Below are 18,867 nucleotides of genomic sequence, written 5' to 3' on the forward strand. Positions count from 1 at the left end.
CGGTGGATGTTGTAGTGGAGTTGATAGAGTGATGCTGATGACGATGACCAAAGTTTCCCCAAGCCGCCAAGAACGGATAAATGCATGCCTAAAAATACTTTTCTACAGCAAAAATATGCCTGTGTTATTTGTACCCCAAAAGTACCGCACTCTAGGTTCCCACGTGACCAAGTTGTGTCGAGCCAGAAATCTTGACATCCGACTTTAGACAACATCCATCTTGCAAGTCGAAGCTGTGATGATTCTCTGGTTTTGAACGGTAGACGATGCCATCCATCCGCAGCGACATCCTGCTCTCGTGGAAGTTGGATGAGAAATTGGCACCCTTTTCTCCACTGAAAACCCCTCCCTTCTGCAATCCACTTGGCTCCCTGCAGATCTATGCCGGGGTAACTCCCTCGCTGTTGATACATACCCTAATAAATCATCCTCGTTCTTAAAACTTCTATCAGCAGTAGGATTTGGCTGTTCCCAAAGAATGCCCCGCTTCACCCTGCATCAAATTTTTGCCTGACGTAGAGCAATTACCCTTTTTTAGAAGATCATTAGTTACCACTGACAGGTTGCAGAATCAAGTCACGCTAGATCACTCAAATCAGTGGAACCCTGTCCATGACCGGGCGGCGAGTCATGCAAGATACCGTTGTCTTGTTGGCTTGCTAGTCTGATTTTTGGATGACCTATTTCATCTGTTCCTGGTATCTATGCTACATGTCATAATGGCTTCGAAAAAGGTAGCTATTGTGGGCGGTGGATGTTCCGGCCTTGCTGCCTTCTGGGCTCTGAAAGACTCAGGATATGAGGTCCATCTTTTTGAAGCTGCGAGCAGGTTGAGGGGGCTCACTCACTTGGTACAGTATGAGGAGAAAGGATACCAAATCGGGGTCGATTCTGGACTTGCTTGTTTCAAAGCTTCTACTTCACGTGAGTTGCTCTCTATCTGGAGCTTGTCTCAGGAACTCACTCGGGGAGCAGCAAATCTATATGCATTTCTGCGGGAACTTCAGATTCCTTGTCACGACACCGAATTTTCGATCGCCTCGTCCCGACTTGAGGACTCGTTTGAATGGCGAAGCTCATCGCTCTTCGCCATTCTTTCTCGCAACCTGCTACGGCTGGACATGTGGAGAATGCTCATTGATATTGCGAAATTCAACTATTTCGCGCTGGATTTGCTGAGGAATGAACAGTGCGCCAAAAGGAATAGACCTCGGACACAAAGAAGGGCCAGCAAAACTTCTAGTCGCCCACAGTCGCAAAAGAGCATTGGCACTTTTTTGGCTAACGAGGGATATTCAAATGCCTTCCGTGATAATTACCTAGTCCCGCTGATTGCCGTACTCTGGAACGTCTATAATCCAAGGGATGCTCTTGAGCTGCCAATTGCGCTCCTTCTACATTTTCTGGCGGACTGCAACCTTCTCCGAAGCTCATTATTTTGGTCAAAGTGGATGTTTGTAAGGGACCCTCTAAATGAACTCGAGGCAATGATTACTGAATCTGCACCTCCTGAAAGGATTCATCTCAATACCACAGTAAAATCGATTAACCAAAGCCATAAATCGGGCTGGCTTAAGGTCGAACGTGGAGGGCAAATAGAAGATTTTAACCATGTCATCATAGCAACCTCCGCTCATGAAGCTTTGAGGATGATTTCCGCGAGCGCGACTGATAAGGAGATACAAGTTCTGAGCGGATTTCAATCGGTAAGGACCGTTGGTATCCTCCATTCTGACACTACGGTGAGTTCCTATTCCTAGCTCAACGTTGCGCTGGTTATAATCCCAAGCGAAGCTCATGAACACTTTCACTTGCCGCTTCAACGCTTCGATAGTCTGTCTAACAGTGTTATTATGCTCGTAGCTCGTGCCGAAACGAAAACGTGTCTGGGCTACCTTTAACCACATGACGAAATCCCCCATCAGTTCCACTGACAACAGCCAATTCTGTACATCCTTTTACATGAATCGACTGCAAGGCATTCCAGAAGCCACATATGGTCCTGTGCTAATTACTCTTAATCCAATCTCCCCTCTCCACCCACTCCGTGTACAGGGGATATGGGAATACTCCCGCTTCATCTTCAACAATCGAGCACTGGAATCGCAGAAAATACTCCTCCAAATCCAAAATACACGTAGACTGAGTTACTGTGGCCCGTGGACTGGGTATGGTCGTTACGAGGATGCCGTTAGAAGTGCCTTTCAAGTCGCTGTGGATCATCTAGGTGCTGAATTGCCGTTCGGGGTCATGGCTGAAGACCCATCTTCGGTTGTAGGCATGAAAGTTTCTGACTTGAAACTAAGAGATATGCCGGTGAGATTTCTTTTGAGGGTGGTGTTGGTTATTTATTGGATCTTGGGCATCGTGAGACGGGTAGTTCTTTATTTCCAGATGGCTTGGTGGAGGATGAGAGACATGAAAGTCGAGAGGGGAGGGAGATACGGTGTGTGGATGAAGAAGGATGTTTAGTATGAAGTTTGCCATGGGCACAGCCATAGCTTTTCAAAGCGTTATTCGTGCGTTAATGCAGTATTGTCTCTTCAAGATTTATAGCTACTCTGGGCGCTCATGTTGACTGCTTTTGCGTCACACGCATTTCTTGGGCTCCTGCAGAAGACACTTACCTACATCTCGAAAACACCTGACCCCTCCCCGGTTCATCTATGGACTAGAATGAGAGTATTGCCATGCATACACGGGGCGGAGGAGTGAGTTTCGAAGTATACTTTGTGAAATTATCTCATGTTTTTCATGTATATGTTATTGTTAATTCATTCCCACGATTCGCATCCCTTTTATCCCACGACGCTTGATTTTTGTAAAAGAATAGAGGTATGGAAAATAATGGCTAACACTGACAAGCACACGAATGGCGATCTGACAGGAATAGCTCTGCGGGCAAATGGAATAAATAATCACCGTCACAATGCCCAAAGAGGAAAATTCTAGGCAAAGTAAAAATTGAACCCTCCGAACGTTAAAAGAATAACAGCATAGGTTTTTTTAAAACATAAAATAAAATAAAAATAAAAATAAAAAATCACGAAAGAAACACCTCATCCCCTTTCGACACAATCCTCGCACTCCTCTTCGCATCAATAAACAAATCCTCACACTCCGCAATATCGGCCTCCTCAATTCCGCCTGCCCTCCCATTCACCCGCGCAAGAATACTTGCAGGCGCTAACAACTGCAGCGCATACCGTAAACTCACTTTACTCCCGTGCTCAGCCACTTTCTCCAGCGCGGGCTCGCTGATGGTCAGACCCTCGGTCTTGGCACGCAGGCGCACTATGGTTTTTATCTCTTCGGGGTTATATGGGTGTGTGGGGATTATCAGGAGGCGGGCAAGGAGATCAGGTGGGATGCCATGTGCAGCGACTACGTCGCCTGTACCGCGTACGACGGTGTTCCCGCGGTTTGAGGCGAGGATGACGATGGGGGAGATGGAGGATTCGAGGGCGCGGTTGAGATAGGTGAAGCATTCTATGTCGAGCATGTGGACCTGGAAATTTTAGCACAACTAGACTTGTCAGTTTTTTACTGCGAATGAGAAGCGTACTTCATCGATGAATAGAACACCAGGAACAAGCTCAGCAACTCCTTGATCGATGTATCGGTTGACAACTTTGTTGATCTCCTGGCGCAGTTTGTCTGTGATTTCTGTCTTCTTAGGCTTCATGAGCTGGCCCATCATACTCATCACATCTTGGCCGCCTTGCGGTCTCGCGTTGGCGATATCCAAGTCATGAAGCGTGACGTCTTGTACGATCTCTTTCTTCTTGTGGACTTCGCCCTTGGGGATGGGGACGTATTCTTCAGCTTCCAGGTCGAACTCGGTGGCGTATGCATCGGATCGCCCGACGCGTTTGCAAGCGCCTGTGTTGGCTTCAATATATATGACATCTCCAACGGTTACTCTTTCTTTCTGGATCGCTTCGTAGATGCTAGGATCCAAACGTAGCTTCTTTGTTCCTCTGTATGATTTGAGTCCGATAATCAGATGGCTTATCGTTCGTCCGTAGCCCCCCAATGGGTTCTCTGCTTCTTCTGGAGTAAGCTCCGTCACCTCTCCTTCATATACCTCCTTGGTTTCGCGTACTCGTAGTCCTAGCAGAGCAAGCTTAGTACGAGAACTCAACAGGTAATATACAATCGGTATGAGGTAGATAATCAATACCAATTGCTCTTCGAAAATTCTCCATTAGCGCTTCTGTCTTCTTGACCTCCGCTGAAAACACCTCACTACCCACGATGGGACAGAAGGGTACTTTGGTCCCCAATTCTTGAGACACAGCCAGCGCCAAAGCCGTTTTACCAGTTCCTGGGCCACCCGCGAGTAACACTGCTCGCCCCGCCATCTTCTTCGCTTTAATCATATCGACTACGACGCCGCAGGCCTAAACAAAATGCACAGTGGTAAGTTCGGATCTAGGGAGCGTACAGCGGCAGAAACAAGGACGAATAGAGGTATAGAAGCGCACCTCTCTTGCAGCAGCCTGTCCAACAAAGCCATTGCCGGTAGATTCAGCAGTGCCATCAGGCCGTAAGCCTAACCCTTTGATATGTGTATGTGCAGCAGTTCTATTCTCCCGCGAGTTTCCTTTGACTTCGCTGATCTGGACCATGGTGGGAGAGAGTCTCTGCTGAGCGCAGACAGCTATCAGTTAATGAATTTCACAGATCAGGTAGAAAGTAAGAGAAGTGGACAGTAACAAGCTAATGAGATGTCAGTGAAGAGCACGTAAATTAGGTCATTAAGGTCGATATTGAAGCTGTTCAAATGAGCCGTTGTCGAGCATAGTTTTGCGGTTCTTGCAGCGTTGAGAGTTGATTGTTGCTTAGCTAAACAACCAAATGCCCCCAGAATTAACTAGATTTTCAATAATCCAAATAAAGCCTAGTGGCATCGGCCTGGGGAAAAGTCACCAGCAACAGACAACGACCGGCTAGAGGAAAAGACTCTGACCTGGCACTGCAAACAATCCCACCGCAAACCTGCACATCTACCAGCGATCCCCCAGGACCAGTGTACGGCTTGTGGGGAGGGCAGCCACACCTCCAGTTACTACGAACACTGCAATTCGTCAGCTTCAGCACCACATGGTCTGACAATGGCTCTCCACACTGCCAAACCCTTCTCTTTCTCCCGCCCTTCCTCCCTCCTCCAGACATTCCGCGGCCTTTCCTTGTACCCCAGACGCTCTCAGTCAAATCAGTCAACTATCATAGATCCTGACAAATATTTTGAATCTCTTTCTGGAGATCCCCCGGAATATCCTTACGGCCCTTCCCTCTACTTCAAACAAGCAAACAGCGGTCTCTACGGCGGGTCGACAATCCAATTTGGAAACAAAATCTCCAAGGGACGAAATAAGGGAAAGACGAGAAGGACGTGGAAACCTAACGTTCGCCACGAGGAGCTCTACAGTGAGGCTTTGGGGACGACGCTGAAACTAAAAGTTACACATCGCGTGCTGAGAACGATTAAGAAAGTGGGCGGCTTGGATCAGTACCTCTTGGGCGATAAGCCCGCCAGAATAAAGGAATTAGGCGTTTTCGGGTGGAAATTGCGGTGGAAAGTCATGCAGTCAAAGGCAATGAGGGAGAAATTTCTAGAGGAACAAAAGGCACTGGGATTGAGGGCGGCTGCCGAATTGGAGTCACAGGCACCGCAGCAAACGCAGGATAAGATACCAGCCTCCTCAGAGCAATCTGTGCAATAAGTGGTTGCTTGTTTAGTTTTGTATGTTGGCATCATCCAAACTGAAGGGAGGTGTTTTCTTGTATGAAAATGCCTTGTTACTTCGAACTACTATAAACGACAGGAAAATCCATTGGGATGGGAATTATACGTACGATTACCTGGAAGATATATATCCCTTTCCCTGGCTGCTGCCCCAGCCCTTGCTACAAGGTGATGGAATGTATGTACATTAGACTGTATATTTTTTTTGGATGTTATGGCAATCATTCTTTTACCCTTAACCAATTCCATTTTCCTTGTGCCGTCTGCGAGGTGTTAAATAATATGAGAAGTTCACATTGCACTTGCAACCTAGAGAAGCATAGCTAGAAGCCCATAGATTTGTGTCTGGTTGATAATGTAGTAGGGTTTTTTCATTCTCTATATTCAAACCATGAATTGGATATATGACGTGAGACAACATTAAACCAAAGCTCATTTCCCAATGTTAATATTCTCCAAACCAGGCCATGAAATTGCATCCATGTTAGAGTTGCCAATTACAATCTTACTCAGCTTTAATAACTAACTAGTTATAGTTAGTTAACTAGTTAACTGGAATTAGTTAACGTAATCCACAGAGTGAGCAGCCAAATCACCGTATCCCAACTAAGTAGATTTTAATTCAAATATCTCCCCACTACAACACCCAATTAAATTAAATTAAATTACGCTAGGTTGAGATCTTATTCTTGTATACCCAAGAGCGCCGCAATTGCTTGCAGGCTCAGTTGGCGGAGGCTTGCGGGGTTGAATATTCAGCTGTTCAGCAGACTCAGCAAGCTCAGCAGGCTGAACCTGAAGACTCGGAGCTTCTTCACAAGTTAAACCTCCATCTGCTTGTTGAATTCTGCGCGTAGATCTTCTGTGTTTCTGTTTCTCTATCTCATTTGCGTTGAATATATTCTGGTACTGCTTCTTCATGATGGTGGTTTAATTATCTTATATTTGTAAGCCTTGATAATTTGGTCAAGGCCTTCCACTAAGCCTTGAGATTGACCTTCCACAAGCCCTTTAACTGCTGGTGCAATTACCGCGGATTACTAGGTGTTTGAAGCACCCAGGATGTGGTTGAATTGCTAGAGCTGCTGCGTGAGGGGTTAGGAGTGCGGAACTGAATATTCAGCGGCTGGATACCATAGTCAGGCTGAAATGGCACTATTCCAGTAGCCTTGAAGCCATTCTGAATGCTCTGAGCTTTGAAAGCTTCCATACGGGCTGCAGGATAAGCTTCTAAGAAATCAACCTTTCAAATGGCATTGATTCCAAGCCGCATTCGCTGTTCAACCAAGTCACCATATGCCCGCTTTAGCAATGGAAAAACGCTCACATTTAGAGGCTGCAAATGAAGTGATGAATGTGGAGGCATGCAGAGCGTAATAATTCCATTTGTTGTTACAGATTTGATCAAATTCCGGTGTAAGATGGCTGCCATGCCCGTCCAGGATAAGAAGAATAGAACTGCTAACCTGACGTGGCTTTGCTGCAGGAATAAACAGCCTAGTAAGCCATTTGATTCCTATCTCATCCATGGCTCAACTGTTGGCTCTAACATCCAGCCTCCAGTTATATAGCAAGCCTTCAAACCAGCCTTCCTGCAGGCTCTGCCCTTTGAGAATGATATATGGTGGTAGCACTCATCCAGAGGCATTCACTGCCTCAATCACAGTCACCCATTCGCGATTTCCAGGCTGTAGAAGCTTAGCCCGGCCATAGCACTCACTACTAGTAATGAACCTTAGTAGTGGCGCAGAGTCCCATTGTAATGACAGTCTCATCAAATTTGTATATATCTTCTGGCAGAATTCCATGCTCAGCAATTGTATTCCCCCAAGGTCTTAAACCAATCCTGAATAATCTTTATATCCTCACACTTAGCCTGATCATGATTATAGCGTCTGGAATAGTGGTATTAGAGCTCCGTACGGCGTTTAATCAGCTTGTAAACCCAGTTCTTACCCACGCGTTGAGGGGTAGTGGTGGAATGCCGTAGAGAAAGAAGATGATTAGCCATATTCTCAACAAATGCCGGCCGGAGGGGTAATCTTCGTTTAGCCAGGCCAAGAATCCACTGAAATAACAGATTCTCTTCAGGCTCAGTCAATTTAAATGAATTTGAGCGTAAATTCACTCTTGCAGTTCGACCATTCTGTCTATGACTGAGAGTGAAACGAGGCACCTCAAAAAGACGCGCGGCATCAGAAATTGACGATATATCTTGCTTGTTAATAGCATTTATTGCGAGTTCAAGTCTTCCCTCCATCTCAGTTGAGTTCCTAAAATTCTTATTGCGAAAATTCTAATTGCGACTTGGTGGCATAATTGCGCGTTGAGTGGATGAGTTAAGTTAAATTAGGAGATAAGTAACAACTCGTGGATAACGTTAGTTAACCTAAATCAAATAAGTGGAGACTTTTCATCCAATCTCCTTCCGCCCCCGCCACTGTAAGATGCGCCGGAAGACATTATTCCGCCCCGAGACCTTGGTTCATCTCATGATTGCCCTTTGATAACGGTCGTTCAAGTCCAAGTGAACTCCTGGAAACTCGAACCACAATACAATTGCGAAGATCAAAAAGAGAGAGAGAGAGAGAGAGAGAGAGAGAGAGAGAGGGAGTCCGTATGTCAGGGTTGTTCAGGAGGAGGACTTCATAGTTGTTACCTCCCAGCATTCCTGGGAGCTGGGAGAACCGTTGGGTCCGAAAATATCTCAAGCAACATGCAGTTCGCTCTGCCCCCGCGAAAAGCGTCGTATAATCCCCCATACACGCGGGCTTCACATTCGCCTGCAATCCGTCGCCGCCAGTTGAAAACAGTCGCTGTATTGGGTGTTGTTTTTTTCACATTCGTATTCTTCGTTTCCCGAATTTTCTCGTCATCGAGTACCACCTCCAAGGAGACAGTTCCAACTGGGCCAGTGAATATCGTTGTTGTCACGGTTCTTGACGAGGAGAACCTCAGCGACAAGTATATCCAACGCATTAAGGAAAACAGAGAGGACTATGCTAAGAGGCATGGTAGGAATAACATCAATGCGAGCTTCTTGGCAGTCACGGCATGCTAACAGGTTTGTAACAGGCTATGTCAACTTCTTCGCGAGTGCGAAAGATTACTTCCCATACCTAGACAATGCTCCCCGCAGCTGGGCCATACTCCCCGCTCTCCGCCATGCCTATACCTTGTATCCGAAGGCGACTCATTTCTTTCACCTGTCGGCCCATGCTCTCATAATGAACCCATCTCTTTCCCTCACTTCCCACATCCTCGATAAGACACGGCTTGAATCCATTATGATCAAGGACAAGTCGGTCGTGCCACCGGATAGCATCATCAGGACATTCAGCCATCTTTCAGGGAATGATGTAGATTTCATCATCAGCCAGGATGCGGAAAGCCTAAGTCCCGGCAGCTTCATTCTACGAAGAACAGATTGGGCCCTATACTTCTTGGATGCGTGGTTTGATCCGTTATATCGGAGTTATCGATTTGCAAAGGCAGAGACACATGCTCTGGTAGGTGTCCATGTTCCTATATGCAGCATTCCTCCTTGAACTTTCTCCTTTTTCCCTGTTTTTAACTCGACATCAACATTTTACTAATAATTTCTCCTGTTTTTCTGTGATCTGTTTACCAGGATCACATCATCCAATGGCATCCCACCATCCTTGCCAAACTTGCTCTTGTCCCACAGCGTATTTTCAACTCCTACACTCCTGAATCCCCCTCATTAACGCCAGACAGCCTATTTAATGATGGAGACTTCGTTGTTCGGTTTTTGGGCTGCGACGCTCCCGAAGCCCAGAAGACCTGCGAACAGCAGATGGAGATTTTCTGGACAAAATGGGCTAGGAACACAAATGACGCGAAAATATGATACTCATTACTAACTATTTCCTTTCACTTACTCTTCTTTCGTTGCATGGCATTATGGTTTTTGCTGGCTTTTTATTTTTATTTTTATTCTTATTTTATTTTTTTCCTTTCCTTCCTTTAGGTGATATTGCATAAAAGGGCTTTTGCGTTTTCGCTTTGAGTATGTATGACAGTTTCTTTATTTAAATTCAGATATACAAGTGAAATAAGGAGAAAGAAGAACTGGATTCGAAAGCTTGAAAGGTGTGTGTCACTGAAGCTCTCTGCTGGTTATACTTTTAAGAGATACCTTTTATTTTAACGTGTTTCCTTCGCTAGTTATCTGCTGTTGCATTCTTACTTAAGCATGATCCTTCTTGTTCAACAACCATGTAAGATTCTATTACTTTCGTCTTCTCATCAGTCTATTTTCCAGAGGCTGTTTATCACGTCATACATGCCTGGGCATTTCACCGCTTGCAACTCATTGCAAAGTATGTTTTGAATCCTGAGCCTTTACTGGGCATAAACAACATGACTTCTCCCTCTCATGTTGCATTATTTTTGTATGTTATTGTTGTCTTTTCATGCATTACACTGTTTACTTATGATATACGCATATAATAAACACGGACTTTGATAACTACTCATAATAGATAGGAATTCTAATAAGAATTTCCTTCATATAAAATCATCAAGATCCTCTCATATTTATTATTAACCTAATTAAAGGGGAAAATATTTCATACAAATGGGGCAGAAGTTACCGTAATAATAGGCATGATCCCCTGCTGGCAGGCAACATTTCTCACATCTAAATGAACCAACTGTTCTGCACATGGCAGGGTCACCTCGCGGCACGTCTCCCGCATCTATTTCACTTATTTGAAGTTGAAATGACCAAATCACTATCAACCTTCGCAACAAGCAGAGACCAACCCAACGCAACTCCCTCCACCTTGCTTTTCTTTGGAAATGGTCTCCTCCTTTTATGCTGCAACCAACCAATCGACAACGCGGTGCCACCCACAACGGCAAAAAAATGACGTATTAGATTATCCCTGGAAACATAACAAACCGCTTTTTCTTGTACTTGTCGCCGAATTCACTGCGATATTTACGTTCCTTCTGTTTCGCCCACGTAATCATTGGGAGACACGCAACGAGTATAAAGAGCAATACGCTCCAATTCAATCCGCTCACTAGATACATACCAATCCAAGCAATCACCTCAAACAGGTAGTTGGGGCACGTCACCCAGCTAAAACCGAAGCCGGATGGGATTCCCCGCTCCGTCGTACCAGGTTGTCGGAGGTTTCGCAGTACGATATGGGTGTTCAGATTGGCTAGTTGACCAAAGACATAAAGGGCCAGGCCTGAGTAGAGAAGAAGCGGGTTCGCGGATTCAATGGTCTTTGATGCGATTGTAGAGGTAGGTGCATAAATCCAGAAGGCAATGTTAACACCTGAAAGGAGCCAGTAGTGCGCGCTGTTGCGGAGGACATGCATTGCGGGCATGGTCACGCGGCCGAAACGGTGGACAAGGGCGGTTTCCAGTTCACGTTTCACAAAATGGAGTATCACAAGGGCGCAATTGAGAATCTGAAGGTTCGTGACAGGGGACGGGTTGGAGGTACGGTAGATGTAGGGGCGTAAGGAGTGGAGAAGGAATAAGGGGTGAATGAAGATGGGGCCAAAATATTCGATCATGTAGACCGTTCGCCAGGCGATTTGGGCACCTTTGGTTTAGGTAGTCAGTACTTAAGGGCCTTTTGTAAATAAATATTTATATATCAAATCAAATAAGAGATAGGGGAACAACTGGGGGTAGAGGAGGCAGGGAGCCGCAGAGCCGGGAAATTGCGCACCTAGATCTTTCACGTAGATAGTGCTCTGGTTTCTGAGACCGGTCGAATGTATGGTGGCATCTTTTCTGTTGTGAATTACTGTGCCATCGCTGGCCTTGGTGACTCTCAGGCGGTCAACGGAGAGTCTGGACTGCTGGGATATGCTGTCGTATAACTCTGAGCCGAGGGCATCGGGATCAATTGAAAGCTCTTGAGGAAGCTTTGGGATCGGCTTGCCTAGGGAGAAGGAAAATTTGTTGTCAGTTTGAGTGTTCTGCCGAAACAGGTATCTCAATTAGAAGTTCTCGGACCTAGGATGAAGTTGATACCGACATACCTCGAGGTTTGAGATTAAGGGTGATGCTTGAAGACATTGAATTTCAGTCTCAGGCAGCTAATGCCAGTAATTGATCGGGAGCAGTAATGTTGGACTGACAAGACTCAATGGCTAAATAAATAAAGTGAATTTCAGACCTTGAAACGCGGAGAGACGTTTCTTTATTTTCGTTTTCTTTCCCCAAGGATTCCTACACGGAGCCTCAAGGTCCCGAGTCCGTGGAGCTTTTACACGTGACCAAGAGTTGGGAAACCGGGTCGAAATGCTTCCAGATACTAATAGTTATAGAAAAAGCCGGCTTCTATGGAGTCCGGATCTGTATCCTTGGTGCTTCCGGGTAGCAGTATGTTCCGATAAAATCTGCTAAATATGATAGATTAGCGGCTCCAAGATAGTTGGTTAATCTAGTTAGTTGACAATTCCTTGAACATTCTAATTAGTCAACCAAGTGACGCCGAATAATGTGCGATTTCGTAAGATGTTCAAAGAAAAAATCTTCAGATATATTCCTCAGAGACTAATGATGAAAGAGATATGGATGGTTATCTTAAATGCTTTTTTTTTTCTTTTTTCTTTTCTTTTTTTTTTTTTTTTTGCTATGCGAAAAAGGGTATTGTTCGGCCGTAGAGGCGTCTATCGCGTTGCCCGACGCGATCTTTCGAAATCCAAACTGGCTCGAATGTGTGGAAGTCTTTTTTCATGGTAACCTGCATTAACTAGCGATCGCTCGCTTTGATATCTATTCCTACAAGATCTGGGATCCTTGGGGTCTGGAGAACCTCAATCTTGTCAAATATGAAGCGTTACCCTAACCTACCTGCATTCATCAGCCATGTATTCCTTATTAGAAGGTTCTTGTCGTTTGCGAATGTCTCTCTCGCAGTTATACCTTACTCCTATTAGTTACCGAGGAGCTACTCACAGAACTTTCTTCGCCCTCTTCTCTATATCTGAGTCAAAATTATTGCCAAGTATGGAAGCTGAAGTTCCACCGAGAGCTCTGCTATTAAAAGCACGTTCGAGTATCGGGTTGGGGGCCATATCGCTCTCCTCTATTCGATATATTGGTGTGCCACCGAAATCTGCCTCACTGGCGGCATATTTCAATGTTGCCTAGAATGTTAAACTAAGTAAGCTGACATCACAAATCCGGTGGAAAAACTAACCGTCAGAATATCCGAAATAGGGTCATGACGATCTGTCTGCCCTTGGAGCGGGAATGGGTGAACATCTCCGTCCTATACCCGACGACGACGCATGCTCGGGGATAACGCGGATCCAAATCCTCCCAAAAGTTGTGGAAGCGGACCTTGGGATGGTCCGCCCTCCAAGGCGACATTTAGAGAACTCGAGAATCTATGTCTAGTAGTAGTACCTGTATGTTCCAAAACAAAGCACCAATAGGCTCCCATTAAATGTGGTTTGAATTGCCTTTTAAGACCATTTCTCGAGAATGACTATGTGCCAGCGCAAATGATGGCCGTTGTCAGACAACTATTTGTGGGGACTAGTTAGTTAACTACCCATGAGCTCTGAGCTCTGGCATGCTCTGTCTACACACTTAAATATCTATATAAGGCAATATTTTGATCAAACCGCAACTTGTGGCAACAGCCTACAGAAACTGGACGTCACTCAGATCACCACAACTGCGTCGCACCGCTGAGCTAACCGTAACACCTGTGGCTACACTAGCACTGGCAATTTACTAATTGCCTTCAATTGGAGTGGAATTTCAACCTTCATCCTTTCCGGCCCCTGTACCTGCATCCGAGGGATTGCGGGCAGTGGGAGCTGTGAAGACCCAGCCCACCGTGTTTACAGCATCATGAAATGCGAATCCTTTTTTTGAGGGGACCAATGCATTCCATATGTTTGAGTCATATTCTTTTCCTATCATCATTTAGAAGATGTCTAATGCATGCTCTTCCGGGTTCTTTTTGGTGGTGGTCGCAAACTCCCGTTTTCATTTTTGGCATCAGAACGAGTGCCGCTATTTGGTCGTCTGATACACTGAAAAGAATATTTCGGTAAGCCGTGTTGTGTTGTTTCACTATCCCTTGCCTCTTCTGTATTTTGTCCAACGATATGTTTCCTTTCAGTATTATTGCATCTCATATGTCATTGTCTTGGTTGGCTAGAGATGATATTTGTCCTACAGTCCTCATAATGCTTGGTTCCCTTGTCTTTTGCGTGAAGAATGAGCATATGACAAATTTCGCGTGGGAGAAGAATATAAAGAGAAGAATATAAAGTTGGGGATGCTCCTGCATCATGCATCTCAAGAGTTTCGGTTCCAGCATTGTCTTATGCATTTATTGTTATCGCACCACAGCGCTAATATCTGACCCAGAGCGCGCTGTTCCATGTCATTGCCGTTGCGGAGTCGGCGTCGAGAATGAAAGGGTTTGATGGGAATTCGTCCATCCGTGGAAAGGTGGGGAATAGTATTTCTCAGGTCAGCCAACTCATTCACTCTTCACTGCGTCCGCTGCCCACCCGAACTGGCAACGGCAGTTATATCGATGACACCCCACCCGAACCCGGTTTAATAGCCGATTTAAAGAGCGTCGGCATTAAGGATATCGATACGCTGGTTGAAGTTGTTCGGAATGCTGCCACGGGAAAACCAGTCAATGACAAAGATTATATCCTAGAAAGAGTGATACAGGTAGGCTTCATGGTTTAAGGCGACATCCGTGACAAATATTTATTCGGATCATGTAGCTCGCTTCATCTTTACCCTCAAGATCCCCCAATGCGGATAGATTAAACCATGCTCTTCTGTCTCTGCTCTGGAACGATCTCAAGCATCCGCCATTGTCGTAGGTATACCTTCTGCATTTTACCACATTTTTTACTGACGTTCTGATCCCAGATATCTTGGTGACCAATATGTGTATAGACAGGCAGATGGTTCGCATAATGTAAAAATGATATCAATTATTCCTGTCCTGTTGCTAAACAAGCTAATGTTGGGATAGAATGTCCTTTGGCCGCAAATTGGTGCTGCGGGCTCCTCATATGCAAGGACTGTGCCACCGAAATCGATACAACCAACTGTACTTCCAGACCCGGGTACACTCTTCGATAGCCTCTTGGTTAGGAAAAGGTTTGAACCTCATCCTAATAGAATATCAAGCATGTTGTTCTACATGGCCACTGTCATTACCCATGGTAACCACCTACAGTCCTGTCCAGTAGCTTTTGCCGCGATTCTTACGTGTGAATAGACTTGTTTCGCACTGACCGTCAGGACAACACCCGCTCCCTTACTTCCTCGTACCTTGATCTTTCCCCTCTATACGGTAGTAATCAGGAAGAGCAGAATGCAGTCCGCACCTTCAAGGGCGGGAAGCTAAAGCCAGACTGCTTTTCGAACAAGGGAATTCTAGGATTCCCCCCAGGTGTCGGCGTGCTTCTTATAATGTTTAACCGGTTCCATAACTATGTTGTTGAGAATCTCGCTGTGATCAACCAAGACGGTCGTTTCACCAAACCAGATGTGCTTAATGCTAAGGGTTACTCCAAATACGACAATGACCTTTTCCAAACCGGACGCCTTATCACATGTGGCCTATACATAAATCTAATTTTAAAAGATTACGTGCGAACTATTCTCAACGTCAACAGGGCCAAAAGTGATTGGAGTCTTGATCCCCGTTTAGAATCTACAAAAGGTCTGTTTTGTACAGAGATTAACGAGGCAAGCGGCAACCAGGTATCTGCGGAATTTAACTTGATATATCGCTGGCATTCATGTATTTCAGAGCGCGACGACAAATGGATCCAAGGTGTTTTAAAAGAGCTCTTTGGCGATAGTAAGGACCTGAGGAATATCACTTTTTCTGAATACTTGCGGGTTCTTGAAAAATGGGAGGCAGGACTTTCTGAGGATCCTCCGAAGCGACCTTTCGCAAATCTGGAGCGTGAGCCCAATAGTTTGTTCAGCGATGACGACCTGGTTAATATTCTTGCGGAAAGCATCGAAGACTGTGCGGGTCGGTTTGGCGCTTCACAAATACCTCCCGTCCTCCGGGTTGCGGAAATCCTGGGTATCAAGCAAGCGCGATCATGGAGACTTTCGAGTCTCAATGAGTTTCGCAAATATTTCAATCTCAAGCCCCACGAAACTTTCGAAGACATCAACTCTGACCCCTACATTGCTGATCAACTCAAGCATTTGTATGATCATCCCGACAACGTTGAACTCTATCCTGGTGTCATTGTCGAGGAGGCAAAGGCACCCATGGTACCTGGCAGTGGCCTCTGTGCGAGTTTTACTATTTCTCGGGCAATTCTTTCCGATGCCGTTGCCTTGGTGCGCGGTGACCGCTTCTATACAGTGGATTATTGTCCAAAGAATCTAACAAACTGGGGCTTTAGGGAAGCAAACTTCGACAACTCTGTTGACCAGGGTCATGTGTTTTATAAACTATTCCTTAGGGCTTTTCCAAATCACTTCAAATCGAATTCAGTTTATGCACACTTCCCGCTAGTGATCCCGGGTGAAAACAAAGAAGTCCTTACGAAATTGGATCTTGTAGGGAATTATTCATGGGATAGGCCAGCCAGAATTCAACATCCAATTATGATCGAGTCGTACGCTGCATGCGATGCAATCCTAAAAAACCAAAGGGATTTTAAAGTTACATGGGGTGAAGCCATCGAGTTTTTAATGCATAAAGGGGCCAAACCGTTTGGCAGAGACTTTATGCTGGCTGGAGATGATCCAGCCAACGTAGCTTCGAGGGAGATGATGAGAAAGGCGTTATATCAAAGAACATGGGAAGGGGAAGTGAAAAAGTTTTATGAGCAGATATCCCTCAAACTTCTTCACCGCAAATCATACAAGATTGCCGGAGTCAGCCAGGTGGACATCGTGCGAGATGTTGCAAATCTTGCCCATGTCCATTTTGCAGCCGCTGTCTTTTCGCTTCCGCTCAAGACAGAGGAGAATCCACGCGGTATATATACCGAGACCGAAATGTACGGGATCATGGCTCTTGTTTTCACCTGCATATTTTTCGATGCAGATCCTGCAAAAAGCTTCCCGCTTCGTCAAGCGGCTCGGAAGTTAACTCAACAGCTTGGGGACATTGTCATGTTACACGTGCTATTGATCAGGCAAACTGGATTTCTTGCAAGCATGGCTGGACGGTTATATGGAAGTGATGTGTTGATGGAGTACGGGGTCCATATGATTCGCCGTTTACTGGCTACGGGATTGCTCCCGGAGGAAATTGTCTGGACACATATGCTCCCCACGGCAGGGGGAATGGTAGCAAACCAGGCACAGCTATTCTCGCAGTGTCTCGAGTACTATTTGTCAGAGGAAGGTTCTATCCATTGGCCTGAAATCCATCGGCTGTCGAAGTTAGATACCGCGGAGGCTGATGCGCTCCTCTTGAAATAGTAGGTCTCTTTGTCATCAAATCGCCGTACAACGGCACATGTATATTATATTGACTAAATCGCAGTGCCCTGGAGGGAGCCCGACTTCGAGGAACGGTAGCTTTGTACCGGGATGTTGTCACGAAGACTTCAATCAACGATGGCGAAAACGAGTTTAATTTGGAGCCTGGAGACCGGGTCCTTTGTAACTTGGTAGGTCAAAATGAGACCAGAATGCTGCCAGAACGAAATGCTGATTCCACTATTAGGTTCAGGCATCTATGGATCCCAAGAGGTTCCCTGAGCCCAGCAAGGTTGATTTGACGCGTGACATTAACTCATACGTCCACCTGGGACAGGGGCCCCATAAATGCTTGGGTTTCGGGATCTGCAATGTAGCGCTGTCGACAATGTTGAAAACGGTGGGGAAACTGGAAAACCTGCGCCGAGCACGGGGCCCTCAAGGTGAATTAAGGAGGATTCCTGGACCTGGTGGCATCAGCAAATATTTAATGGCAGATTATACATCCTACTCTCCCTTCCCATCCACGATGAAGGTACAGTGGGATGGGGAATTGCCGCTTCTTACGGAGTAAAGCGTTGTTTTGCGTGTGATAACCGATTAGTTCTTCTTCACAGACCAGCTTTTTGCTCTAGTTATATGTGTAGATGTATATATATATATTTGACAAGATGCTTTTATAAAACTATAACTACCTACCAGGTAGTTATATATATTCTCGGCATATACTGAACTGGGTGATTGCAAAGTACTATTGCCTCAACCGTATGCCCGTATTTTGAATTCAAATACGAAGACAAGCTGGCCTGGTAGCTTTTATCGTGCCTAAGATCTAGTCATCGTGGCTGGTGGGCAAAGAGTTGTTAACCGTGGTTTGAAATCTCGACCAGAAACAAAAAAAATTTTCTCGATGTGGTTTTCGCTAATACATCAAGACATGCCTCACTAAAACTACATGCACTAGTCATTTAGACCATGCTTATTTTAGAGGGGGCCGATTATGGGGCCCCATCTTTAAAACCACTTTCAACTGTGAACTAAGCACTGCGGCTGACTGCTGATGTTATAACCAACTGCCCAATAGGCATTGCCGCTTGGAAGACTCTCTGCTTGAAATAGAAACCCAGACCCTCACCGAACAGCTCGCAGATACACGATAGGAAGAGATCAGTAGAAACCATTCGAATTATCCAGCGATTCGACATCTCACAAATGATGTGTCAGTCAGTGTGATGGTTAGAGAACTTCCCTTCTAACAGCAGTGGAGACTCCCCACCACCGACTAGTGTGCGTGGATATAGAGTAGTGGAAATATTAAGTGGCAACCCCGGCTAGTGCAGCCGGCCTTCCCCGTATTTCCTTCCAGGCGTTAGTTTGCAGCAGTGACAAACAGGCCAATAATTTCGGGCCTGGCTCAAAACCAACGTCAAAAAGAAACCAACATCAACAAACTCTCGATATTCTTCTCTCCATCAGAAGAACCCCTTCCACTCCTTCCCATCAACCTCCAACCTCAATAGCCAGCGGTTTATCGATTAGGGTCAAGCACTCAAGCTTCTGGGAATTCGACCTGCACTCGTTTTCCTGCTGCTTGCTGTTTAATCTTTGCTTTTGCCAGTCGCGTCAATCATACACCTGAGCCTTGAACCCAACCTCGCCTTGCTCC

General features: G+C 45.6%; 8 protein-coding genes across 8 annotated transcripts; 4 read left to right on the top strand and 4 right to left on the bottom strand.

The window, feature by feature from the left end:
- Window positions 1-719: 719 nt before the first annotated feature.
- PADG_01645 (uncharacterized protein) lies at window positions 720-2,472 on the top strand (the record flags this gene model as incomplete). The annotated part of the gene is made up of 2 exons (XM_010758707.1): window positions 720-1,742; window positions 1,864-2,472. 2 exons carry the CDS (start codon window positions 720-722, stop codon window positions 2,470-2,472), a joined length of 1,632 nt encoding a protein of 543 aa, XP_010757009.1.
- A 571-nt stretch (window positions 2,473-3,043) lies between these two features.
- On the bottom strand, window positions 3,044-4,631 carry PADG_01646 (RuvB-like helicase 1; the record flags this gene model as incomplete). Its single annotated transcript, XM_010759228.1, has 4 exons — window positions 3,044-3,508; window positions 3,566-4,113; window positions 4,184-4,403; window positions 4,488-4,631. 4 exons carry the CDS (start codon window positions 4,629-4,631, stop codon window positions 3,044-3,046), a joined length of 1,377 nt encoding a protein of 458 aa, XP_010757530.1.
- A 486-nt stretch (window positions 4,632-5,117) lies between these two features.
- PADG_01647 (mitochondrial 54S ribosomal protein YmL24/YmL14) lies at window positions 5,118-5,729 on the top strand (the record flags this gene model as incomplete). The annotated part of the gene is made up of 1 exon (XM_010759229.1): window positions 5,118-5,729. One exon carries the CDS (start codon window positions 5,118-5,120, stop codon window positions 5,727-5,729), a length of 612 nt encoding a protein of 203 aa, XP_010757531.1.
- A 683-nt stretch (window positions 5,730-6,412) lies between these two features.
- PADG_11293 (uncharacterized protein) lies at window positions 6,413-6,673 on the bottom strand (the record flags this gene model as incomplete). Its single annotated transcript, XM_010759550.1, has 1 exon — window positions 6,413-6,673. One exon carries the CDS (start codon window positions 6,671-6,673, stop codon window positions 6,413-6,415), a length of 261 nt encoding a protein of 86 aa, XP_010757852.1.
- A 1,795-nt stretch (window positions 6,674-8,468) lies between these two features.
- PADG_01648 (uncharacterized protein) lies at window positions 8,469-9,623 on the top strand (the record flags this gene model as incomplete). The annotated part of the gene is made up of 3 exons (XM_010759230.1): window positions 8,469-8,766; window positions 8,828-9,261; window positions 9,384-9,623. 3 exons carry the CDS (start codon window positions 8,469-8,471, stop codon window positions 9,621-9,623), a joined length of 972 nt encoding a protein of 323 aa, XP_010757532.1.
- A 1,028-nt stretch (window positions 9,624-10,651) lies between these two features.
- Window positions 10,652-11,822, bottom strand: PADG_01649 (trans-2-enoyl-CoA reductase (NADPH) TSC13; the record flags this gene model as incomplete). The annotated part of the gene is made up of 3 exons (XM_010759231.1): window positions 10,652-11,340; window positions 11,470-11,685; window positions 11,786-11,822. The coding sequence occupies 3 exons, from the start codon at window positions 11,820-11,822 to the stop codon at window positions 10,652-10,654; spliced, it is 942 nt and encodes a 313-aa protein (XP_010757533.1).
- An 881-nt stretch (window positions 11,823-12,703) lies between these two features.
- PADG_11294 (uncharacterized protein) lies at window positions 12,704-13,124 on the bottom strand (the record flags this gene model as incomplete). The annotated part of the gene is made up of 2 exons (XM_010759551.1): window positions 12,704-12,898; window positions 12,981-13,124. The coding sequence occupies 2 exons, from the start codon at window positions 13,122-13,124 to the stop codon at window positions 12,704-12,706; spliced, it is 339 nt and encodes a 112-aa protein (XP_010757853.1).
- A 1,059-nt stretch (window positions 13,125-14,183) lies between these two features.
- Window positions 14,184-17,775, top strand: PADG_01651 (uncharacterized protein; the record flags this gene model as incomplete). The annotated part of the gene is made up of 7 exons (XM_010758708.1): window positions 14,184-14,456; window positions 14,513-14,610; window positions 14,664-14,712; window positions 14,770-14,962; window positions 15,019-17,200; window positions 17,266-17,392; window positions 17,449-17,775. 7 exons carry the CDS (start codon window positions 14,184-14,186, stop codon window positions 17,773-17,775), a joined length of 3,249 nt encoding a protein of 1,082 aa, XP_010757010.1.
- Window positions 17,776-18,867: the final 1,092 nt, after the last annotated feature.

Source organism: Paracoccidioides brasiliensis (genome assembly GCF_000150735.1).
Source record: "Paracoccidioides brasiliensis Pb18 unplaced genomic scaffold supercont2.2, whole genome shotgun sequence".
Lineage (NCBI taxonomy): Eukaryota > Fungi > Ascomycota > Eurotiomycetes > Onygenales > Ajellomycetaceae > Paracoccidioides > Paracoccidioides brasiliensis.